The following is a 26,394-nucleotide window of genomic DNA, read 5'->3' as shown; positions in this document are numbered from 1 at the left end:
GAAGGGGTGTCCCGCTATGTCCCACCCAGGGCCACAGGCCGCAGCAAGTTACCCAATCTTCGCGTGGCCGGGGATGTGGGAACAACCGTCATGGTTCCGGGGGCCAGCGGGCGGACCAGTCCACCAACCCACCCTCTGCAGCTGCCTCCAAACCTTCCTAGTCCAACCTTTCAGGCCCATCAAACGCCAGTGGGCGGCAGGATTCACCATCACCTTCCCCACTGGCGCACCATCACGTCGGACAGGTGAGGTTTGCAGATAGTCCGAAGGGGCCACTCCCTCTCCTTCAAGGCTACCCCTCCAGCCATGCCATCGCAATACCACCGCATGTGGGAGTATCACCTGGCCCTTCTCCAGCAGGAAGTTATGGCTCTCTTGGCCAAGGGAGTCATTGCGTTCCTGTCCCAGAAGTAGGTTGTGGTTGTTATTCTCACTACTTTCTGGTCTCCAAGAAGGACAAGGACCTGCGTCTTATCTTGGATCTCAGGAACGTCTACCGCTTCCTCTGGAAGGAGAAGTTCAAGATGTTGACGCTTGCTCAGGTCTTGTCTGCCCTCGACCCGAAAGAGTGGATAGTAGCGTTGGACTTACAGGATGCTTATATTCACATCCCCGTCCTGCCGGCCCACCGGCGTTACCTGCTGTTCACAGTAGGACACAAGCATTTTCAGTTTACCGTGCTCCCCTTTGGCCTTACCAGCGCCCCTCGGGTGTTCACGAAAGTGATGGCGGCGGTCGCAGCTCATGTGCGCAGATCAGGGGTTTCAGTCTTCCCCTATCTCGACAACTGGCTGTTGACAGCGGGCTCGCCCCAGGCAGTCGTTGCCCACCGCCAGACTACCGCCGACCTCTTGCATTCGCTGGGGTTCTCCATCAATGTGCCGAAGTCACACCGGATTCCCTCTCAGAGGCTCCTCTTCATTGGAGCAGTTCTGGACGTGACACGGTTTCGGGTCTATCCACCCGAACAGCGAGTCTGGGATATTTAGGCTATGATTCCGATCTTTCAGCCTCTTTCCCAGGTTTCAGTCAGAATTACTCTGAGGCTGCTGGGCCACATGGCCTCCTGCATCCTGCTGGTCGATCATGCCAGGTGGCATATACGGGCCCTGCAGTTGGACCTGATGCTCCAGTGGGCACAGCATCAGGGGAAACTGTCTGATTGCGTCCAGATCTCGGAGGGCACTGGGTGACAATTGCAGTGGTGGCTCACAGACCAGAATTGGGTCGACAGCAGATCCCTCTCCCTTCCCCAACCAGAGCACATGGTGGTGACGGACGCATCCCTTCTGGGATGGGAGCGCCACATGTGAGAGACGGAGATCAGAGGCATCTGGTCTCCGGCGCAGTCTCGACTCCATATCAACCTTTTGGAGCTTAGGACGATTCGTCTTGCACTCAAGGCATTCCTTCCATCTGTACAGGGAAGAGTAGTGCAGATGTTCACAGACAACACCACCCCCATTTGGTACTGCCACAAACAGGGCAGGGTGGGTTCGTGGACCCTGTGTCAAAAGGCCCTGCCCCTCTGTACATGGCTGGAACATCAGGGCATTCCCCTTGTGGTTCAACACCTGTCTCTTTTGACTGGTGGGGAGAGCCTTGATTAGATCTATTCGCCATCAAAGAGAACCCGCAATGTCTACAATTCTGCGGGTTGGAATTTCCAAGGCGGCAGTCGCTAGGCGACGCTTTTCGTCGCGATTGGAGTTGCAGTCTGTTGTACGCTATTCCACCTATAGCACTTCTGCCCAGAGTGTTGAAGAAGATCAGGCGCGACTGGGCCCAAGTCATTCTTGTGGCTCCGGCTTGGGCATGAAGAGTCTGGTATCCCGAGCTGCTCAACATGGCCATCGATCTTCCGATTCGACTGCCTCTTCGGGAGGATCTTCTGTCGCAGCAGCAGGCGACGGTCCTCCACCCGAACCTGTCCAGCCTCCACCTCCTTGCGTGGAGATTGAGCTACGGCAGTTGACGTCATTTGACCTGCCTCCCGAAGTCTGCGATGTAATCTTGGCAGCCAGGCATCCCTCCACTAAGACGGTATACGCCTGTCGGTGGAACAAATTTGTGGCATGGTGCACAGCAAAGGTTTGTGGATTCTCTCTCTGACCCTCTCTCTGAGGTTCTATTGTTCGTCCTTTCTTTGGCCCAGCAGGGCTCTGCTGTGGGTATGATCAAGGGCTATCTCTGGGTCATTTCTGCCTTCCTTCGGATTCCAGATCAGCCTTCTCTTTTCAAGTCCCCGTTTGTGAATCGTTTCTTGAAAGGCATAACTCATCTCTTTCCTCCTAATTCTTTCATTATGCCTCAGTGGGACTTGACTTATTTAATGTGCGCTCCATTTGAGCTGCTTCTCAACTGTACTTTGAGGCTTTTAACTCTCAAAACTGCATTTTTGGTGGCCATCACCTCTGCCAGGCGTGTGAGTGAGCTCCAGGCTCTTTCTTCAAAACCTCCTTTTCTCTCTGTACATTGGGACAAAGTTGTCCTCAGAACCCGTCCATCCTTTCTGCCAAAGGTTGTCACTGGCTTTCACATTGGGCAGACCATCACTTTGCCCACCTTCTTTCCGCATCCTTCCAAAGAGGAAGAGAGGCTCCACCTTCTGGACCCAAAACGTGCGCTGTCTTTTTATCTGGACTCCACAAATCAGTTCCGGGTGGATGACCAGCTCTTTGTTGGCTACGTGGGTGCCAAAAAAGGTCATCCGTACACAAACCGACTATCTCTCAGTGGGCTGTTTATTGTACCAAGGCCTGTTATTCTCTAATGAAAAAGGAGCCTCCAGTAGGGCTGCACGCCCATTCCACCTGGGCGACGGCAGCCACTACTGCTTTAGGAGTTCCTCTGAATGGCATCTGTCAGGCAGCTATGTGGGCATCATTGCACACCTTTACGAAACACTACTGCCTGGACAGCCAAGTCCGGAAAGAAGGCCGTTCTGTTCTCCAGGACTTTCTGGTGTAATATTAGTTCGCAGACCCACCTCCAGGGTTGGTATTGCTTGGGTATCTATTCTAAGGTAAGAAATCTATAGCTACCATGTTTCTTTCCGATGAACAAGTTACTTACCTTCGGTAACGATATATCTGTAAGAAACATTAGTTAGTTACAGATTCCTTACCGCCCCACTGATATTCCCCATTCTGCGAACTGATTTTTAGGGTTAAAGATATCCTTTCAGGGCCCTAGTTCTGTGCACCAGTGGTCAGTGTCTTGCATGGCTCTGGATTTCTGGCGCGTAAAGTCGTGTACAGAACTGACACCAGCGCGCAAGGGCGACATCTAAGTAGCTACCGCAACGTCATCCCGGCGACACGACGCCAACGACGAACGCGGAGCCGACCAACGCCACCTTCCGACACGCATAGGTACTGCTGATGAAAAACTTTCCAGATCCAGTCTGACGCCTGGGAGTAATTCTAGGGTAAGGAATCTATAACTAACTAATGTTTCTTGCAGATGTATTGTTACCAAAGGTAAGTAACTTGTTCTTCAGCACTTTACTGGGTACTCTGCCGCACCTTCTTGTCACAGGGATTCACGGGGGCCTCCAAATGGGCTCCTCCCGGTTGGCTTGCCATTGGCACCATCAGTGCCTCTCCAACCGATATGAAGTTTAGCACCAACCCGGGGCAAACACAGAACAATTACTAAGAAGGGGACAAATATGTTCCCAAGTATGATGGGGAAAAGTCATATTAAGAACCTCAAGATGCCAGTAGTCTGGATACTTCTCCAGAACTCAGTCTTGTGTCTCCCCATGGCCCTGCCATGGAGGAAAGTGCCTTCTTTACTTGCAGCCACCAACTATGTAGGTGAAGCCTTATATGTTAATGCAGGTACTTCAACCAGGTTAGGCCTTTAGAGAGTCCCTGTTACCATTTATTGAGTTCCTCATAGATACCTTTTTGGGCATGTGGTCGAAACCATGTTCAGTTCTGCTTGTTAACCAAGCGATCCAGACTTTCTTACACAATATCTGATGCCAGAGAGCTTGGTGGTCCTTAAGCAAAGTAAATCCCAATGCTTTTCCTTCCTTTCTGCCTAATCAAGAATCCTAAACAATTGAGACGTTTGAAAAACAGATGTTCCCCTCCACGAGCCTTTGACCTAAGGTCAGTGATAGCCAGTTGCCTTCTAGACCACTACTCTCATGCCTTTTGGAATACAGTGGCACAAGCTTTTTTGGCTGTTCCAGGCGACCTTTGGGTGTCCCTTACAGAGACGATTCACCACAGTTGTGATACTGTGAAATTTGGCATACTCTCTGGCTTGGAGATAACCATCTGCAGATGTCGAGCAAAGAAAACTAGTGTGGTTCTTTGGCATCACACCTGAATGCGGTCTGTGAGCTTCTCTAGGGATGTACTGGCTTCCTTAATGGACATGCCATTTGATGGGTCTCGCCTTTTTTGTGAAAAAGCAGACTCCACCCTGGAACAGTTTAAGGAGAGCAGAGTACAGTGTTTTCATGGGGTCTTTGTGACCCACATGACATTTCCACCAGCACTTTTTCCCTCTCTGTGGCTACCATCTGAATATTGGGTTTCACCAACACCTGTCCCACAAGCCTTTCAGCTTTTTTGCAGCTGAGGACATGGTCCTCAAAAACAATGTCCACGACAGCAGGGAGAAGGTACAGCTTAGTCCCTTGGCCCTCCAGCATCCGCAGCCTCAAAACTGTTTTACACTATCTTTGTCGGCACAGAGTCACTCTTGTTGGAGGCAGGATTCATTATTTCCTACAGGGTTGGCAGGCCATCACATCAGCCAAATGGGTACTCAACATTTGTTTATTCAGGCTACCCTCTCCTATTTTTTTCTACCCCGCCACACCATGAACCACCATTAGGACTGTTGATGGAGGACCACCTATTCGTTTTGAAGGGCCATAGATCGAGTTCTAGCTTGAAAGTAGGAACTGGGTGTTATTCTTTGTACTTCCTCGTGCCGGAGAGCAACGGAGACCTTCATCCTATTTTGGATCCTCATCCTCTCTGTGCTTTCCTGCAAAATGACAAATTCAAACGCTCATGCTGGCCCAGGTTCTCTCTGCCCCAAAACCCAGGAAACCAGATGGTGGCGTTGAACCAGCAGGACGCTTATGCCCATATTCCTGTTCTGCAGGCCCACAGGTTCTCTGGGCTAAAATTTGGACGTCAGCGGACCTAACGCTCTATAGGGAAATTATCAAGGATTGCATTAACCTTGATAATGCCCTGGCGATCCCATGGCTCCGTTTTGTCAGAGAAAAATTAAACGAGATTGGTTTAGTGCACTATTATGACAACCCTGCTAGTGTTCACACAAATATGAAAAAAATCATAAAAGAAGCATACTATGCTGAGTCAAATATGTGTCGCCGGCATTTGGGAATGCATTGTCACTCAGACCTGTCCCACACACAACAGCAATTTTACCTGTCCTTCACTACTAATGCATCGACTCGTTTTCTCATGACTAGATTTCGTCTTTGCACGTTGCACTTTCTTGTGGCCTTCCCTAAACAGTCAGGTTGGAGCGAGAACCTCACTTTATGCTGTTTTGTACACTGTATAAAGAGCCAAGGGCACGATTTCTAAACCCAATCCTAAGAGAAGTTCGCCCTTGTACTTATCAGGATGGTTTTAATTTTTTACGCTCTTTGTCTATTGTTGCTATTTGCACTGCTGTATTAAATTATATTAGAATTGCATTGTCAATAAGGAAATGTTATGAATTTAAAAAAAGAAAATGGTGTTTTAATTTTTTTTTTCACACGCACAGATGCGATGGAAGTTGATAGGGGGTACTAAAGCCTGCAACCCAGAGCTATGAGTTTGAGGGTTCGGGGCTCTGAGTTTGTAATGTTAGTTTGTTAAGTAAATTGTAAATTGCCTCAAATATTTTAACTTGGAGCTTTTAGTGATTTGAGTCACATTATTGTATAAATTGGACATGAAATTCTTACAGTTTTATGTATGTATGTTAAACGTTTATGCTCCGTTTGAACCGAATAAAATTATTTTGCAGATGAGAAAATTGTCTGTCTTTGTACATATTGGTTTGGTTTCACACCTGACACTCACATAATTGTTCAGTTTAAAGTGGTGCTTGGCTAAATAAAACTGGATTTGGCTGAACCACAGTTACTCATCATACAAATACTGGCTGTTTTGTGATTTCCCTCATTAAGTTCGTATTGATCAACATTGTTGAATTTGTTGTATATAAAATGTTTTTTTGGCTTTAATGGTTAATTCTACACAGAAAGGTCTGTAAAACTAAAAAAGTCCTTCCTAAGAATGAGTTCCATGTGAACCTCTGTTCCAAGGATAGCTTACTGAAAATAAACACTTTAAGCTGTTTTCTAAAAGGCAGATAGTTCACAATGATACATAGTACATGTGAAAGATGGTTCCAGAAAATAGTACTTTTATAGGAGAAAGAATAATCTTCTATTGAGGACTGGCATAAAGGAGGAACATTCAAACTAACAATTGAAGAGGACAGGAAGGAATCAAGAATGGGTGGCCATTAAGCAGAGGAGTAAACTGAATGTGAGCTGTTAATTTTATCTGCGTGAAGTTTGAGGGTGTTTTTGAACATCTAAGAGCCGACAGACAGCATGCAGTTGTAGACATTGGAATGTTTTGTCGCGCTGCCGTCCAGCCTCATCAACAATAATGTGGCATCACATTGTATGCAAAAAAAGGTGAATCCAAAGGATCCATTTAACTAATTGCCACAAGGAGCTGTACCCAGTTTAGATAAAGTTGAGTTGAGTAATTAGCCATCTGGAACACCACAAATCTGAGTTCGAAAAGAGCACTGAAAATAGGGTAAAAAGACCACGTCCCCCACGACCTCCTCCTAATTAGACTCTGGGAGATTGGGCTGCGGGGTACGGTGTTCGCATGGTTTCAGTCTTTTGTGGCCGATCGGACACAAACGATCTGGGCTCCCCCTTTCTCCGCCCGGATGCCGCAGCTTAAGGTAGGGGTCCCGCAGGGCTCCATACTGAGTCCTTCCCTCTTTAATATCTTCCTTACACCTCTTGCGGCACGGGTGGAGGAGCTAGGGGCCCAGATCATATCCTATGCGGATGACACACAGCTCCTGTTCACTTGTGACAGGGGCTGTGACTTCGATGGAGCAGCCATTCGGAAGTGTTTGGAGTTTGTGTTTGACTGGTTTGGGAAAAATGGCCTCAAATGCAACTCCGACAAATCCGAGATATTGTTCTTTGGCTGTCCTGCAGACCCACGTTGGAAGCTATGGTGGCCTTCGGCCATGTCTCCCCCTGCCAGCGATTCGGTCACAGCGAAGAACCTTGGTATGATGGTCGATAACACTCTTTCCTTTAAAACCCAGGTTGCTGGCTTGACTGGGAAGTGCTTTGCCATCTTAAGGATGTTGCGCAAGTTTCTGCCCTATTTATCTTTGGAGCATAAGAAAATTACGGTGCAAGCATTAATTGGCTCGCGCCTAGACTACGCCAACATCCTTTACTTAGGTCTTCCTGAGTATCTGCTGACTCGTCTGCAGATAGTTCAAAATTCTGCAGCCAGGGCAATCTTCGGTTTAACTAGAAGATCTAGGGCCAGCAATCTCCTTGTCTCTCTGCATTGGTTGCCGATTCGTTAGCGTATCTTCTTCAAGACCCTAACTACAGCTTTTAGGGCGCTTCACAATTTCGGCGCTGAATATCTGCAGAGAAGGGTCAATTTCTATCTTCCATCTAGACCTCTGAGATCTGCTGCCCAGGCCAAGGCTATCGTTCCAACAGTGAAGCGTGCTCGCTGTGGAGGTCGCTCCTTTAGTTACCTTGCACCCCGCCTCTGGAACACATTGCCCTTGACGTTGCGGGTGTGCACCAATCTCTCGGTTTTTAGGAAAGGACTTAAAACCTATCTGTTTGCTTTGTAATGCTGTTATGGTTAACTCTGGTTATGTTTTCTGTTATGGCTGTTTGTTTGCTGCTGGTATTTGGTGTGATGATCTTTAGCGCCGGGACGCTCTTTGGAGCAGCTGAGCGCTCTACAAAACAAACAGTAACATAACATAACATAACATATTGCTAGTTCACCAGGAAGAAGCAGAGCAACTAAAGCACCTACAATCTGGTCCTTATCTGGTGGATTGTGCAAAATGGGAAGAATAGCAATGCCGCCCTTGTCCAAAGTCTTCCTAATGTTGTCCAGGTTTCTATTCCATAATCTGGGCTGAATACCTATTGGGAAGAATTCACGACAGTCGCAAACGCTAAAGAGCTCAAGACTTGGTTGTTGACCACTTTTCCAGGATTGTAGCCTGAATGGAGAGCAAGGAGATTAGCCTGAAACTAAGAAGTACTTTGGGGTCACCAATAGCCATCTTTAAAAGAGGCATGTATGAGTCTACCAAGAATCATGATAAAAAGGTGTTCACGGGTCATGGGGACATTTAATCATACGTAGATTTATGGAAACCTCTGTCACCTTCAGGGTGTGCAAACGCTTAATGCATTTCAAAAGTTCCAAATTGTTTTGATTTTTTTTGGAGGGGAGAGAAAGTTGACAAGTCTTCACAGAGGTGAAGCGAAGCATCTGTATTGGTGTTGTTGCATGCATGATTCCTTCAAATTATCAAAACCCCTTGGGTTTGGGACAGAAAAGAACCTTTGCTGACAGCAAGTGCTAAGGGTGTAAAAGACAGCCTTTGTTTATATCCTGAATGGGGTTTTATTCAGTTTTATGCATTAAATGGCATAATGTTTTTTAGATAAAGCCATTTGGTTCATTTCCATATGATCTTTATGGATAGCACCCCAGGGGGTAGAGGTGTGGATAAATACAGTATTGTATAGGTAGTACGTTTTGCAGGCACTTACCTTTGTAATTGATACTAATATTCAAATTGTTTGTTTATGAAGAATAAAAACATGGTCTGCTGAGGGGGGGGGGGGGGGAGCTAAAATGCATCAGGATGATTCTCCTGAAAGGTGGTAGAGAAGAGCAGAGACCACGGTCTGTAACATAATGACCAAATCTTGAAATCTTGGGTGTAAAAGTGTCTCACGGTTGACAGAGTACAACTTTCAAAGCGTTTGGAACAAATTTCTTATAAACAGACACTAATTATAGATGTTTTTTCTGAACCAAGACACCATCAGGAGGGGGCACATTTTTCTTTTGCCCTTAGAGTCTCTGGCACCTTTGTTACCCACTTTCAAGACTAGCATCGTGGCAAGAATAATGGACCTTTATGCTTTGCGTAGCCAATGAAAGAGTTTTGAGAAATAGAAAGGCTTGAGAGAAGGCAGATAGACTTTTCCCGTTTCACACTGTCGAAGGGTAGGTATAGTAAACCTGAACTAAAAACAAGGTGTGGTTAAGCGTGTCACAAACTCTGAGTTTTAAAAGATTTTCACCATCATAGGTACAGTTCAGAAGGAGTTCCAATAGTGAGAGTTGAGCCCGTGCCCACTGTTTAAGCAGCCTTAACACCACTAGCTTGCCTTTGCGAGCAGAAAACTGGAAAATAAAAAGCAGATTGAACACGAAGAAATAATAATTAACTAAAAATGATAACACTCTGGTGTGCTTGAACTAAAACAAGAATATAAAAATATGGAAAGTGACCCAGGATGAAAGCTGTCCAAGGAACAAAGTGGGGACAAAGTACATTAAAAGAACTTAGTGGTCTTGTGCTCTTGAAGTAGGTAGCTTGTGTAATTTAGAAGATGGTGGGAATACCAATGTGCTGTTGCTTTTCGTATGCTATGAGTGTACTCAGTGATATATGATTTAAAAACAAATCTCCTAAAATTGTTTGTCTAGCTTGGCAAGAACTTTTTATCTTGCCCTCAAAGTGGTTAATGTATTTGATTGCAGAGAGCTTGCTTATTCTTCAGCGGGTGGGGCATTGTGCCCAAATTATTTTTGAATGGCTGGGTTTCAAAGAAGCTGACTTGCAATTCTAAACAATTTCTGTACATTGTGATCTCTGCCATGTTCCACCAGTAAAGAAATGCCAGAGCCAGCTCCCCAGCCTGTCTGACGTACCCGGCATTTACATGTTCCAGCCAAGAGGTGGTCTTCTCCTTAGTGTCCATATCTAAAGGAATCCAATCTAAATACATTTGACCTATCTTATGTTAGTCTGTGTGCAGCCAGATAATGCAGAGGATCCTGTAAAAGTGCGTGAATAGAAGATGCACGTAGGCCCGCTGTCCTGACGTGGCGCCCTATGGAGATGTGGAATAGACGAAGGAAATGTTTAAATTATTTTATTGATGTAATTTTCAATTTTGGTAATTTAATTAAGGGGGTTCAAGTAACTGAATCTATTACATGAGATTCCAGGTTCCATTAACAGTACTCAATTTCCACATAGATTTTTCACAGGGTTTTCTAATCATGTGAATCTGCATCTGTTTGGGAATCATCTAAACTTTCAGTAACTGTGCTCTGATGTGTTGGATACTGTTCAAACTGGGGGTCTCTAGTTGGCAGAGGTATATGCCTTTGACCAAATAGGGACCCTTGCTTCTAGTCATGGTAAGGGGGTACACTCCTAAAATAACCCCTGCTCACCCCCTTGGTAGCTTGGCATGAGCAGACAGGCTTATCTCACAGGCAGTGTGTAAAGCATTTGTGAACACATACAGCAACCCAGTGACAACACTAGAGATGGACACCACACAAGTTGTAGTATAAAAATAAGTATTTCTATATAGACTTAACACAAGACCACAAACGACAAAAATCCACAATACTGTACTTTAAAAATGGTAGGATTAGCTTAGTTCTCTTAAGATGTAAAATGCGACACTTTGAGTTCAATGTACCTTAGGATGCTTAACGCTATACAACAAAAGTTTTGCAGGGAAGGTGATGCGTCGGTTCATTACACACAAGAACGGTGATCCGTCGGATCCCTACTGATGCGTAGGGGATGCGTCGGTTCTTCTATGCGAGGGGAGGTGATGCGTCGGTTTCTTACTGCGCTTTCGTGGCGATGCGACCCGCAACGCTGTGATGCGATGAAGATCCGGTGCGATGAACAAAAATGGCGTCTTATCCTTGATGCGACACGATGCGTGCACGCCCGACGGCAGTGCGGCGACTCAGCGATTCTTCTGAGCCGCGACAGGCCCTGCGACATGCTTCCTGGTGATGCGGCGGCGTCTGGTGCGACGCCGATCCTCTTATCTGGTGATGCAAGGCACTTCGGCAACGATGAGACAACTGCAGCGGCGACACGCTTTCCCAGCGAAGCGACGACAGCAGCTGCGGCTGCGACATGCTTCTCCAATGATGCGGTGGCGTCTTGTGGGACGTCGATCCTCTTCTCCTGCGATAGGAGGTGCTTTCGCATTGTGAAGCGACAGTTCGACGACATGCTTCTTCGTGCATCGTGCTTCCAGCTCCTTGCGACACGCAGTCCCTCAGAAAGCCGAACACAACTGCAGGCACTTACAAAGACACTTGGGGAGCTGGTGGCTGTTGTCCCTGAGAATTCAGCAGGAGGCAAGCTCTCTCTCAAGCGCTTGGAGATACTTCACAAGTTGAATGAAAGTAGCACAACGTACTTTCTCCTCTCTTTGGCAGTCAGGCAACCACTGCAGGCCAATCCCTCACGCTTAGGGATAGTCTCTCCTCAGTCTCTCTGGTTCCTCTCCTCAGCAAAGGTTTCTTCTTGTTTCCCAAAAGTGATCTAAATTCTGGGGTCTGGGTCCCCCTTTTTATACACAGTTTCTCTTTGTTCTCTGAAGGCAGATAGGCTTTTGCCTAGTCCAAACCAGTTCTGGTCAGTCCTGGAGCACTCTGTGTACATGACTCCTTCTTTCCTTTCGCAGGGCAGGGACATCAGACGCACCACAGGAGGTGAATCCAACATTGGGGAGGGAAGGCACAGCCCTATGCAGGTTCCAGGTGCAACTCATCTCACCCATCTACATGCAGATCTCTCTATTCAGCCCTGTGCTGACTCACCCTGTCTCCCTGTCTCCTGGAATCCCCCAGCCCCTGTCACTCAAACTCCAGACAAGGAATACACAACGTAGCAGAGGCAGACTTGGATAGTTAGACAAGAAAATACCCACTTTCTAAAAGTGGTATTTTCAAACACAGAATGTTAAAACCAACTTCACTAAAAGATACATTTTATCATTCTGAGTTCAGACATACTAAACTCAAATTTCTAACTAGTTCCCTGAGTCAGTTAGGATTATAAGATGTAATAATCGAACTGCCCATTCTGGCCTATGGGGAACAGATAGCCTTGCAATAGTGAAAAACGAAAATGGCAATAATTAACTATTAGGATATGCCACACACATCAGGGCTTGTCCTACCTTTTACCTACAATGCACCCTGCCCATGGGCCTACCATAGGGGTGACTAATATGCAGAAAAGGGAAGGTTTAGGTACTGGCAAGTGGGTGCACTTGCCCAGTCAACATGGCAGTACCAGACTGCACACAGGCTCTGCAATGGCAGACCTGAGACACACTTTTATAGGCTGCTCCTGTGGGTGGCACAACCAGTGCTGCAAGCCCACCAGCAGCATTTGGTTTACACACACTCAGTGCACTCTACTAGGGTCTGACAAGTATAATAAACCAACCAATCATGGAATCACTAATCCATACATCAATTTCCCATAGTGAGCACTTGCACTGTGGCACTGGACAGCAGTAGCACAGTGCCCAAAGCATCTATAATAACCAGCCAAAACACATGAGGGAGACCCACGCCAAGGTGCCAGGTCTAACAGATACTAAGGTTCTAAAGGCTATGCTTTACACAAGAAAGGTTGGTGTGTGTTGCTAGTTACCTCTACATTGTCCTTTGTGCGGAAGCTGAGACTGTCTATTATGAAACTAACGATTTCATAATAGGCAAAAGACACAAGATTAAACTTCTTTGATATCCAGTCTCTGTAGATGTTAGATCACCTAGTTTTGAAACTATCTTAATCAAGAGTCATTTGCACTTTCATGTGACATAGCTGCATTGGATTTCCTGAGAAAGCATGTTACTCTGTGAATACGGTTGGATAACTGAGTTGGCGCTTATGGACCAGATCCCTCCTTAGCTTGAGTTGATTTTTTTAAATATTTTGTATTGTTTCCAGGATTTCACGTAGCCTGTCTTAACAAGCTGACCAGACTTTAGATTTTTAGAAAAGCAGGCAGTAACTTTGGCTTTGTCAATGAAGATTCTACCCATTAGACCATGGAGGAGGGACGAGCATTCCGCTTTCAACCTTTTCCTTAACAACATAATAAACACACCCTGGTTAGGTCTCTACACAAATCTTTGCTCAACCTCTGATAGCTATGGTAGAAGCAGCAGCTAATCGTGTGTTCAATTCAAGTAGTATTAATTTTCAGAGTCAAAAAAATAAATACAATAAAAGTAAAAGTTTGACGGCAAAAGGTGTTTTGGAAAAGTAAAGCTGTAGTTTAAAACCTCAGTTCATGGTTGAGCGGGACCTGGTCATGATTTCTGGCAGACATACTGGAGCAGAGGTTGGATACACAAGGTTAGTTCCCCATTCTGACCTAGTCTTTTTTGTGGAGGTAAAATATTTCCAGCACGGCAAGCTCTAAGGCTGAAGTCAAATTTGTAGTCTTTCCATTTCTGCTGAAGCTGTCTGGTTTGATTGCAAAAGCCACAAGCAACAAAGATGGCTTTCATAGTCATCAATGGCACTTTGCTGCTGGGAGAGGCTTACCTCCAAGTCATACTCCAAGGTTTTATCTTTGAATATAGTAGCGTTTTTGGTTCTCAAAATCCACAAATGGGGCAAGTCTGGAAGCTCTAGCCAGGCAGTGCTGTACAATGCTGGATACCTTTACTCCGGGGTCCCACTGAGCCAGCTTTCAGTGTAGCACAAAATTCCAAGCAGGGTGAACCAGTTTTTCTTTGTTTGGTGCGCCATAACTGGACATGCCTCAGTACCATGTCCCTGTACTCTGGAGGTAGACAAATTGGCTAAGAGCCTTATTTAACAGGTGGATTGGGAGGATGCCCTAAATCGGCATTCCTCTTACCCCACCAAACGCACATTTCCGGTACCCTATTTAGATTCACCGATTTTCCATGATTGTGTCTGCCATGTGAGGCACAGCTGAAGCAGGAAGAGAAAATGTTAAATCCCTACATATCCATATTTTTCAGAAAAACAGACTCCTGCTTTGGGAGTTTTGCCGAGCAGGAGCTTTATAAGGGGTTCATTCAGCAAACTTAATTGCTGTGAAGGGAGCTACCCTAGTGGTGGTTTCTTTGCAGCAGAGCAAAAATAAAGCAGTGGGTCTTACACCAGGGTGGTGAAGGACATGGCATCTACCAATCGCTAAATAAGGCTCTAAGTTCCAATTTTCTCTGTGTGCTGGGAAACCCTCCTGGTCACTCCCACAATCCACAGGCCCTCAGGGCATGATTCTAGACTTCAGGTCAGTCTCCAGCCTGGGCTTCTGCAGTGTCCAGTCCTCTGTGTTCCACTTGTACCTATTGGAGTCTGGATTCCATGTACCTTTTGTATCCCTGGTACACGCAATGTGAAGGGAGACTATATATATATATATATATATATATATATATATATATATATATATATATATATATATATATATATATATATACCACTGCCCCAACTCACCCCTTTTACCTGTGCCGGCGTCACCTGAGGCTGCAGCCTGGTATGATATTTAACTCCCTGCGATTGTTGCAGTTTCTGCACCATCTACCAGGGCATTTTAGTAAAGATAAAATAGTCCTATTCGGTGAAACGATTTTATTTTGGTTCAAAAGAAGTTTATTTTATAAGGAAATAAGACAAAATATAATAATCACAGCAATAATACATAAGTACAGAATAATAATAAGAACAGATAGGGGGATAGAAATAAATAAAAGAAACGGGAGGGGAGGGTTTAGAACATCCATAATAGGCATTAAAAGCGAAAAAAACAGTTATACATTAAAAATTCCTACAATATTGAATTACTCTATAACTATAAGATAAACATTAATTAAAACAGCAGTATTTGAAAAATCATGGGGGGTTGGGTACTTCTTCAACGCAGGGGTTATATGTAGATATTTTTTTAGCTGAAACATTTAAGAACTTAGTAACGGGCATCCAGAGTATCTTTCGTTTAATAGCAGGCGTGGTTGGGTGTACATAGGCTCTATCCAATCTATGATTATAGCACCTTGCTTGAAAGGATACCGCAGAGGCATCTTTCCATGACTTAGTGATCTGTTGAAATGCAACAGCTATGAGCAAATCAATAATACAAAAATTGTCAGGAAAAGAGGACTAAACTTCAGAGACGCTACATAAAAAAATGTGTAATTAAGAGAAAGGGATATGGGAATGACAGATAGTATTGATTTGTCGCCAGACCTGGGTCCAAAAGGTGTGAATTGCTGGGCATTCAAAAAGCATATGTTTGAGGTTTGCTAATGGACTGTTACAAGACCAACAGGTAGAGGGGATGCCAGGATCAATCTTATGTAGTTTAGCTGGAGTGATTAGGAGTCTATTATAAATACAAAATAAAGTTTGAGTAGTGTTTGCTGCTCTAGAGGATTTCCTCACTTTAGTCCAGATTTTATTCAACATTGGAATAGAGAAAGATTTGCCCAAATCAGATTCCCAACTACCTTCCACGTCAAATTTGTCACGAGAAATAGGATTATCCATTAACTTTTTGTATATTAGAGAAGCAGAAGGAGAATTACTTAAAAATGATGTGGTAACAGGAGTTGAGAGGGTAGGAGCATGAGAGGAGATTAAAGAACTATAAGAAGCTTGGGCAGCAGCCATTAAAGATATATACTTAGAATGAAATGAAGAGGGAAGGGAACAATGGCATTGCAATACTGAGAAGGGTAAACAGATACCATTCTGAAAAAGTTGATGAGTCCATTTGAGACTGTGAGTTAACCAATCTTTCCAGAAAATATACTTCTTGTTAAGTTTAATGTGCTTATTATACCAAAGCGAAGAATTTTAAAAATTGCGTACTTTCATCTAGATCAGAAGAAAAAAGTGGTTGGAAAATTTTACGAGCATTTTTAAGACTAGGGAGGGATAGCGATAAGGGTATATGGTAGAGAGAAATATATTCTTCGAAGAAAAAGGGATAAAAAAAGGCTCTTTCAATGTCTACTCTCAATGGGTAAAGATTAGAATCAGTTCCACTATCAGTCAATAAAAAAGAGGAATGTTTAAGAAATAATGAAGTGTGGTAAGAATAAATATCTGGAAAATTAACGCCCCCTCATGTGTTTAGGCTTTTTAAGTTTGCAGAGAGACATGCTAGGTCGTTTATTAGACCATAAAAATGTTGAAAGAATATTATATATAGATTTATAGAAAGATTTAGGAATATTAATGGGAATATTGGATAGACGGAACAATATCACTGGAAAAAGCATCATTTTTATAGAGTCTAGTCTGCCCCACAGGAGACATAGTTAATTAATTTTGGGCCAACTGACTCTATCGAAAGCTTTTTCAGCGTCTAATGAAATTGCTGCTAACGATTTTTTATACGATTTAGATTTACTTAGCACATTAAAAAACAATCTAGTATTATCAGATAAATTACGTCCCTTAATGAAACCACATTGTTCCTTTCCAGTCAACTGGGGCAAAAAAGAATCCAAACGAAGGGCAAGGATTTTTGCGAATATTTTATAATCTAAATTAATTAAAGAAATGGGCCTGTAATTTTTACAGAGTGTGTGGTCTTTGTTTTCTTTCGGGAGCAGACAAATCAACGCTTCCTGAAAAGATCCTTCAGATTTTTGAGTAGAAATAAAATATGTAAATAAGTGATGTAATTTGGAAAGAAGGAGTGGGGAAAAATGGGAATAGAATTCAATGGTAAAACTTTCAGGGCCAGGAGCTGTCCCTTTTTTAATCGCATGAATAGCAGTAAGAATGTCACTAGTTTGAATATCCTCCTCTAAAGAAGAAAAATCTGCATTAAGAGATGAAGGTGGAGGAATGGAGGAGAGATACTGAGTAATATCAGACTGCTGAGAAGGACATTCAGGAGTATAGAGCTGTTGCTTAAAGTTTGAAAATTCAAAAAGAATATCCTCATTTTTATGGACTGTACCATCAGTTGAGGTTAAAATAGATTCAATTTTATTGCGTTCTTTTTTAATCTTGAGATCATTGGCAAGAAGATTACCGGCTTTGTTTTGTGCGCTTTAATATTTAGCACTAGATTTAGTAAATATATTTTAGCAGATTCAGTGGAAAGTTTATTAAAAGTAAATTTGGCTTTAATAAGTTCATTCAGGTTAGAAGATGCTTTTGTGGAGTAATAGGAATGTTCCAATTGCTAAATACATGAATTAAGAGATCGTATGGTTTGGGCGGATGCTCTCCACTTCTGAGCTACAAAAGAAATAATGAAGTCCCTAGAAGCAGCTTTGAAAGTGTCCCAAATAAGTGGAGGAGAGGTATGAGGAGATTCATTTTCTATAAAGAAAGTGTCTGCAAATTTCTGAAAAGCGGGTGTAAATTTAGGGTCTAATAAAAGGGCAATATTAAATCTCCATATCCTAGTTCCTTCAATGGGAGGGAGTAAGTCTAAAGCCAAGGATACAGAAGCGTGGTCAGAAATTAATATAGATTCTATGTCTGAATCGGATATATGTTGAGTAAGGGCTTTCGAAATAAATAAGTAGTCTATACAGGATTGTGAGGAGTGAACTGGTGAGAAATACGAATATTCTTGGATTGTGGGGTGACAAACTCTCCAACCATCAACAAGGGATCTTTGAGTTATGGCAGATGTAAATTGGGTGTGTATGGAGGAGGGGATGAATTTAGATTTGGAGCATTATCTATGAAGGGATCCATAGCCATATTACAATCTCCGCCCAATATTAAATAATCGTCAGTATATAACATCAATTTAGATAAAATCTGAGGCCAAAAGAATTTATCTGGAGTGGTGGGCGCATATAGATTAAAAATAGTTAGAGGGGTTTTATTAACTAGTAATGAACCCGAAACCCATCTACCTTCAGAATCTGCATCTTGATGTATAAGTTGAATATCTAAACGTTTATGACAAAAGATAGCCACACCATTACGTTTGCCTGAACCCGGTGATGCATAGACATGACCCATTGGTGTTGAAGTTTAGTAATTTCTTTACTTGTTACGTGAATTTCTTGAAATAAAACGATATCACCTTTGAGAACCAACGATATGTGAAAGAACCCGTTAACGTTTTATGGGGGAACTGAAATCTTTAACATTTTAGGATATAACCTTTAGTGAAATCTATACAAGCAAAACGATTAAGAAAACGTAATATGAACTGTAAATAGTAAAATACAATAATGCATCATAGTTAATCCACCAATAAGAAGAACCTGAGAAGAAAAGCATTATGCATAGGAGAGAAATGAAGTAGGAAAGATTAGCATAGCAAAACAAACAAGCATTGGCATAGCCAATAGGTCTCGCCTTTGGGACCTTATAAGTGTTTAGCCATGCAACAGTTGCATAACTGAATACTTCTAAGGTCCCAAAAGCGAGACCTATTGGCTATGCCAAGCGGCCGTGCGGCACCGAAAGTGATCGCGATCAAACATCAAAGCGGCCGTGAAAGTGAAAGTAATCGCGGTAAAGCGCGGTGCGCGCGCCCGCGCACATGCACTGCAGGTCTAGGCTGGCCTGGTAGCACTTTTTGGAGCTCTCTCAATAAGTCTCGCCAGACCAGCGCATGCGCTGGGTCAGGCGAGATCTAAAAATGAGTAATGATATAAAGAAAGGCAAGAGGCCTATGAGATAAATAAGGAGGAAGAAATGGATGAGAAGAAATATGAAATGAGGTGAAAACAAGGGAGAAGATAAAGCAGATAAGGAAAAAAGAATAATGGAAATACGATGTAAAAGAACATTACACAAAAAGAGTCATACAAAAACAAAAATACATACCACGAACAAATAATGAACAAGGGGATGGTGGAGCCACATAAGGAAGACGGTACAATCAGGCGGGAAACTCCAGGACGAAGACAAGGAAGGGAGACATCCTCCAGGCGGGTAAAGGGGATCAAACGGCAGGGGACCTGACAGTTAAAAAGAAAAGGAATCGAATATAATAGATACAGCAAACAACAAAAAGAACAAAACATCAATATGAATAAAAAAGCATAAAATGGAGACATTCAACAAACTACAAGAGAAACAATCACAACATCGATAAACGAGGAATCTCCATGTGCTCTTCTCTGCAGGTATCCAAGAAATGTTGTAGTGGAGCCGGATGTTCATAGCCAGTGGTTTTAATGGTATAAGTTACTTTCATAAGACAGAGATGGAACAGACCATATCTAGCATTCAGACTGCGGAGAGCAGGTCTCATGTCCAAAAATGTCTTCCGTCGGTCTGCAGTTGCTTTAGCATAGTCTTGAGTGTAGAACAGATTGGATCCCTGCCATGAAATTTTCCCTTTAAGTCTGGCAGCTTGTGGTATTTTAAGCAAATCGGTGTATTCCAAAAAATACAAGATAACGCCTCTTGGTTTGGCTGAGGAAGATGATGATCTTAGGTTTGGTCCCAAGCGATAAGCTCTTTGGATATTCAATTTTGGAGTCTCGGGAAGACCCAGGAGATTCGGAAGAAAAGATTGAATATAGGAGAGAGGATCCGCATCCTCAAGACCCTCAGCAAGGCCATACATGCACAAATTATTACGCCTATTACGGTTTTTCAAATTTTCCACTTGCTGTTTAAGGTGTGAAATCTCCAAATGTAAAGAAGGAACTTGATTGGTAACACCTTGAAAATCTTCCACTCGTTCCTGGTGAGTAACCTTTTGTTCCGTGACAGACCATTTGCTCTCAAGACTTTGGAGACGAGTAGTTGTGTCCTCCATATAAGGTTTGAGAGCACAAATTTCTTCCAAAAGCAATTCCATAGATAGTGCTGTCGAAGAATTAGAAGGAGAAGTTGGGTCTTTTTTGACGCATTTGCCTTTTACAGACGATGAGGCAGCAGGTATTTTAGAGGCTTGTTTGGATGCATTCCGTGGCACAGTGGGTGGCACCCCCCCGATTGGCAGCCGGACTAGAGTCTAATTCTTCCATATTATCTTGTAAAATGCTAAAGGGGTTGTAATCTTCCAATGAAGAAGAATGAAAGGAAATAACACCACCACGGGAAGAGCGCACTTTTGCCATAAGAAAGACTAAGCAAGAGCACTCTATATCGAAGAGGCTAATTAAAGTACCAAATAATGTGCAGAGACGTCAGGAGCCAGACGAAAAAGAAAATACCTCTTTGTGACAGGGTTCTCCCCAATATGCGTTATAAGCAGAGCCTGAGAGAAACAGGAGGTAAAAAAATCACCATGTGAAGAAAAGCTCCGGGCCATTATTTATCAGGAGGCAGAAGGCATGTGGAGCATAAAACCGATAAAATTAGCTCCAAAAGAGTTGAAATGGTAAGAGGTGCAGGGAGCGCAAGGCTAGCCGCAAAATGCAACATGAGTAGAAAGTCCGGCAAATTGAAAACAAAATGGCGGCCACGAGTGTCATTACAGAGCTGACCGGTCAGAAAAAAGGAAGTTAGCGCTCACCCTGCAAAACATCTCACAATGTGCCGGTGAGATTCATATCTGGAAATATACAGCTGCAGGGTCCAGAGAACAAGAAACACCACCAGGAGAGAACTCGTCCCCTCACACCAACCCGGAGCCTCACGGCAGAGCGGACATCTTCTTTGGCGCCGAAGCCACTCCACCCGGTGAAACGATTTTTAACAGTACCATGTTAGTGGCCGAGCAGGCTTACTGGGGCACTGAACAGCATGCATTGTCACAGTGAACAGTGTCCTAATGCCAGCAAAAATAATGTCCAGGAAAAGGTGAAAAATCTGGAGTCACCATGCAGAAATTGTGATTTTGCTGCAAGCATTTATTCTAAGTTTACACTTTTTGAAAGTTAGAGGTAGGGGCCACTGTGCAGGTTTGAGCATGTTATCAAGCACAGTCTGCTGTCTGGTATTTCACAGTTGGATTGATATTGGGATTATAAAATGTTAATGCCATTCTGGCTCTTTACCACACACTCAGTATCTGCATGTGTGTCTGAAACTAAATCTTGGAATTCTTTTATTGTGATATTTGAAATTGCAGGTTTCAGAATAGTGTAAAGATTCTCGTATCCGGTGTTGCCAATGACGTTGAAACTACTCTCTCTCTCTTTTGGTCTTTTGCAGGTAAAAGCGTTTTGGAGGATGACAGCGACGACGACGGAGAGGCGAACGCCTATAACCTGGAGGACAGCTTTATTGACGACGAAGAAGAAGAGGAGTACGAGCCCACGGACGAAGATTCGGATTACGAACCAGATTTTGACGAGAAAGACGCTGAAGACATGAACACTCTCCTTAAAGAAGCAAACACATTTGTCAAAACAAGAAAGTGATCTGGCTGAAGTGATTTACCTCTGCACTGCAATGCAGCTGATGGCATGAAGGCTGGCTGTTAGGAATTGTCAAACTCAATTTCCTGGAAGAAATGTCCTTGCTTACTTTCCTGTAGCTATGCAAATACTGGAATTGGTTTCCTCAATGTAAAGTCTTTAAGAGCATCAGAAAGTGTGTGTAAATATATATATATATATATATGTGTGTGTATATATATATCTCCTCTAAGCAGTACCACTGATCGTATGTTCGTGTAAGAAAATACAGTGTTGTGGTTGTTTTTTATAATGATGTCCGCCATAATAAGCTTGGCTGCGTTGCAGGGCACGTGCTGAGGCACATGTAGTCTAGCTGGTTTAATCAAGGGTGTTTAAATTCCAAACACCTTCGCGTGGCGATTTATGCAGGATAACCATTCATCAATACTTCGAATTGTGCATGATTTTAAAGCCGTTTTCAGTTGCTTTCGAATGATGGATTATTTACTACATTAAATATAGATTTTGAAATTATTAAACACCACTGTAGATGTGTGTTTCTTTGAGCATACTTTACAGCGACCCAATATCTCACATCTGTTCGTCATTTTGCCATGAAAGAAGTTTGTTTTGCGTTGTCAACAGACCTGAGTGGAGTAGCCAGAAATGTGTTTGCAACCTCTGAGATGAGAGGGAGCTTGATTCTGGGGAACGGCGGGAATGCCACATCATTTTTTTTTTTCTGTGTTTTGTTTTTGACAAACAGTCCGTCTTTTTCTTTACAGACAACCTTAATGCCGTGGAGAATGTCGAATGATCAATATATGTTTTTAATGAGATGACATTTAGCAGGACTGCTTTTTATCCCCTTTAATGAGAAGTGAGTAAAGGTGGCATATCTATGAAGGCTCTTCATGCTTTAGAACTATTCCTTCTGTGTGGCTGCAGCGATATCAGCTCATGTAGTCTCACAAGACCTTGATATCTCATAGTTAATCAAAGCAACCATGCCATGTAGTGATGATGGTGATATAATGTTGTTCTTTCAAGAGATCCCAGAGGCAGCAATACTGAATACCCATCACTGCAGGAATGAAGGGTTACCACCACCCAGCATGGATGACCTTTATGGGCATTATGGATGTCATTCTGGGCAATGCACTTCAGAAGTACATACAGGATTATCTTTCTGTCATTTCTGCAAGGTGGGATATTTCCATGAAAAATAAATGCTGCTGAGTAAATGTCTTCTGACTTCATTAATAACTCTCGGTGCCAAGACCTTACAATAGCATTCCTTGTAATTGCTTGACCCGGTATAGGTGATGTGCTAGAGAGATCTCCCAAGCCCCAGATGGATCTCGGGTAATGTGCAGCACAACTCAGTCCATCTTCAGTGACTCAGCGTGGACAGTCAGTGGTTGAGGAACCAGCTGCAGCACAGCACAGTGTGGGGTGCACATTACGTACTGGCTGCTAAAAAAAGAACACTGACCCAGATCAGGTACCAGCTGTAGCTATCTCTACCCTCCACCTTGTCCCACGGCAATTATTTCATCACATCGCCCCAGTTAAGTGTGGTGAGGGTTACTTCAAGGGCATCTGGGACTTAGACATGGGTAAGCAGCTTGATCTCTTAATACCGTGTTCAGTCCTGTGTTGTGACCTCTTCATTAGATGCTACCCATGAATAAGTGTTGTACAACTCCCAGAAATGTTTGGGTCTGTTACGTGGAGGGAGTAAAACACTGTACAGTTGTCTGTGTGCAGCAATATGTCATATCACGGGACCATTGTTCGATCGTTGGTACTGGGCCGCGGAACCAGTTAAGGGCGACCCTACGCTTGGCCATCAGTAGACCCATATCCACCAATCGTCTAACCCCCTTTGCAATCGGTTTAGAGTAACCTAGGAGGGCTAACACTGGGTTCGGTACCAATGGTAGCTTGGTGATTTGTCCTAGCTCTTTAAAGACCCCCTCCCTAAAAGCAGAGATTCCCGGGCATGTCCAAGCCAAGTGAAGGAAGTCTGAAGGCTGTGCTTTACAATGGTCGCATCTTGGGTCTTCCCGGAGGCCATAGCGATGGAGCCTCTCAGGGGTGTAATATACCCTGTTAAGGTATTTGAAGTGAACGAGCCTTTGTCTCCCATTAAGCGTAATACGTTTGATGCTGGTGCAGCAATAGACCCACATTTCATCCGTTATATCTATGTTAAGATCGCACTGCCAAGCCAGGCGCACTTTGGTGTAATGATTTGCTCTATATGCCATTGATGTGTTGTAAATTGTGGACACTATACGTTTTGGGGATTTAGCACGTATGGTTTGTGTTAAGGCCAACAATTCAGGTCGTTCCAGGTAGTCATCTCCCAAAGTCGCCCTCAACGCTCTGCGCACTCTATGAAATTGAAACCTGGTCAGCAGAGTGGGCACCGACTCAGTGAGGGGAATATCTTCCCAATTTTTCGCTGCTCCATCTATAAATAAGCGTTACAACAAACAATTGATGGACGGAATGCTGACAATGCAGACATTCTCCCCCAGTCAAGAGATCTGGGTTAAATCCATTGTTCTTTTGCCCACTACACCACCCCAGTTTAGACATGGCCATATGCAAATCAGTCTTGACCCTGTGCCTCATGGGAATAGTCCAGCCCGAACTGCCAAGCCATGTCTTCCCTGGACCGGAATCAAGCATCCTAGGACCGGTTTCTGGCTATCAGCCGTCATCAGCCAGGATAGCTTGACTCCAGTGGCGTAGTGAGCACGGGTCCCACGTCTGGGAATACCCATCCCACTTAGGGCGAAAAGCGTTACAACAAACAATTGATGGACGGAATGCTGACAATGCAGACATTCTCCCCCAGTCAAGAGATCTGGGTTAAATCCATCGTTCTTTTGCCCACTACACCACCCCAGTTTAGACATGGCCATATGCAAATCAGTCTTGACCCTGTGCCTCATGGGAACAGTCCAGCCCGAACTGCCAAGCCATGTCTTCCCTGGACCGGAATCAAGCATCCTAGGACCGGTTTCTGGCTATCAGCCGTCATCAGCCAGGATAGCTTGACTCCAGTGGCGTAGTGAGCACGGGTCCCACGTCTGGGAATACCCATCCCACTTAGGGCGAAAAGCGTTACAACAAACAATTGATGGACGGAATGCTGACAATGCAGACATTCTCCCCCAGTCAAGAGATCTGGGTTAAATCCATCGTTCTTTTGCCCACTACACCACCCCAGTTTAGACATGGCCATATGCAAATCAGTCTTGACCCTGTGCCTCATGGGAACAGTCCAGCCCGAACTGCCAAGCCATGTCTTCCCTGGACCGGAATCAAGCATCCTAGGACCGGTTTCTGGCTATCAGCCGTCATCAGCCAGGATAGCTTGACTCCAGTGGCGTAGTGAGCACGGGTCCCACGTCTGGGAATACCCATCCCACTTAGGGCGAAAAGTGTTACAACAAACAATTGATGGACGGAATGCTGACAATGCAGACATTCTCCCCCAGTCAAGAGATCTGGGTTAAATCCATCGTTCTTTTGCCCACTACACCACCCCAGTTTAGACATGGCCATGGAACACAAATCACAAAAGGCCCAACACCTAGCCCAGCCCCAACATGATACTCATTGTCTGTAGGTGGAGCACTGGCGTCAGTCCTGCTCGTCCAAGGAACCTCCTGCCGCTGCATCAAGCTTCTGCCTCTCTGGGGTACTGCCACGCTCCTTGGACCAGTCTTTCAGTGCCTTTTGCAGAGCCTTGGGGTCTGTGAAGATATGTGATCGACCCTGCTTGTTGACTCGCAGTTTGGCCGGGTATAGCTTGGCATAATCAATGCCAAGGTCTCGGAGCTGCTTCTTCATCGGGGCAAACTGACGTTGCGCCTCCCGGACGCGTATCGTAAAGTCAGGGAACAATGAAAGCGCAGACCCTTCATATCGTAAGGGCTGTTTTTCCCGTGCTGTCTTCAATGTAATATCCCTATCTCGGTAGTTAAGCAATTTGGCGATGATCGGCCTGGTTGCAGCACCCGGAGGCGGGCGCGGACCCAGGGACCGATGTGCCCTTTCTACCACAAACATGGATGAGAAGACGTTGTTACCCAGCAGAGATATAAGGAGTTTTTCTATGAATTGTGCCATGTTGGCTGTGGGGGTATTTTCCAGCAGTCCTGTGATTCTGAGATTACATGGCCGTGAGCACGCTTCCATATCCTACGTTTTATCTTGCAGGACCCGCATCACTCTGCCTAGATGTTTATGCTTGGTGTCCAGGGTGGTTTGCGACTCTTCCACCTCGGTGATCCTGCGCTCGGACATATCGAGACGCTCAGCATGCTTATCTAGTCTTTCCGCCATGAGATCCATTCAATAGGACAGGGCGTCCATCTTACTTCCCAGCAAGGTGATACCACTCTGCAAACTCTTCTCCATTGCGATCAGCATGCCCCGAATGTCCTGGTGTGTCTCCTCAGCAGAGTGTCTATGCATGCTGGCCTCGTCTTCAGTGTTGGGTCATAAGACTTCGATTGCTTTTGATCGAACAAGGGCTTCAGCTGAGACCTATCTGTTCTTCCCATTCTAGTCGTTTCCAGTCTCCTCTGTGCAGGCTGTGGGGCACCAGTCGAGCTTGAGGCGCAGTTGTTGTGGTCAGCGTATCCAGCTGCAATCTCCTCGGAACTCTCTAAGGCTGCCGTGGTAGTACTCAGCAGCCCAGATGTACCCTTGTATCAGTGAACTATATCCTCAAGCCAGTGCTGTGCGAACTGGTCTGTCCTGTGGGGCAATTGCGGCACAAGGATGCAGTAGGGTGTGAACTCCTCAACATCTAACCTCCGACCCCCACAGGTAAGTGCCAACAGCTCCTCTTCTCCCTCAACACACTTCGACTCCAGAGGCAAGGCAGGCACCCGGCTGTCCCCATGTAGCAGAACCTACGAGAGAACCATGGGGGGGTTCA

General features: G+C 44.4%; 1 protein-coding gene across 1 annotated transcript in view; it reads left to right on the top strand.

Moving 5' to 3' along the window:
• Nucleotides 1-21,967, top strand: part of APLF (aprataxin and PNKP like factor) — a 702,995-nt gene extending 681,028 nt beyond the window's left edge. The window contains exon 11 of the mRNA XM_085612712.1: nt 21,241-21,967. Coding sequence (XP_085468838.1) covers nt 21,241-21,449 — 209 coding nt within the window. The 3' untranslated portion in view covers nt 21,450-21,967. The remainder of the gene's footprint in view (nt 1-21,240) is intronic.
• Nucleotides 21,968-26,394: the final 4,427 nt, after the last annotated feature.

This window comes from Triturus cristatus, chromosome 6 (genome assembly GCF_964204655.1).
Source record: "Triturus cristatus chromosome 6, aTriCri1.1, whole genome shotgun sequence".
In the NCBI taxonomy this organism is placed as follows: Eukaryota; Metazoa; Chordata; class Amphibia; order Caudata; family Salamandridae; genus Triturus; species Triturus cristatus.
This window is presented reverse-complemented; position numbering and strand designations above follow the sequence as displayed.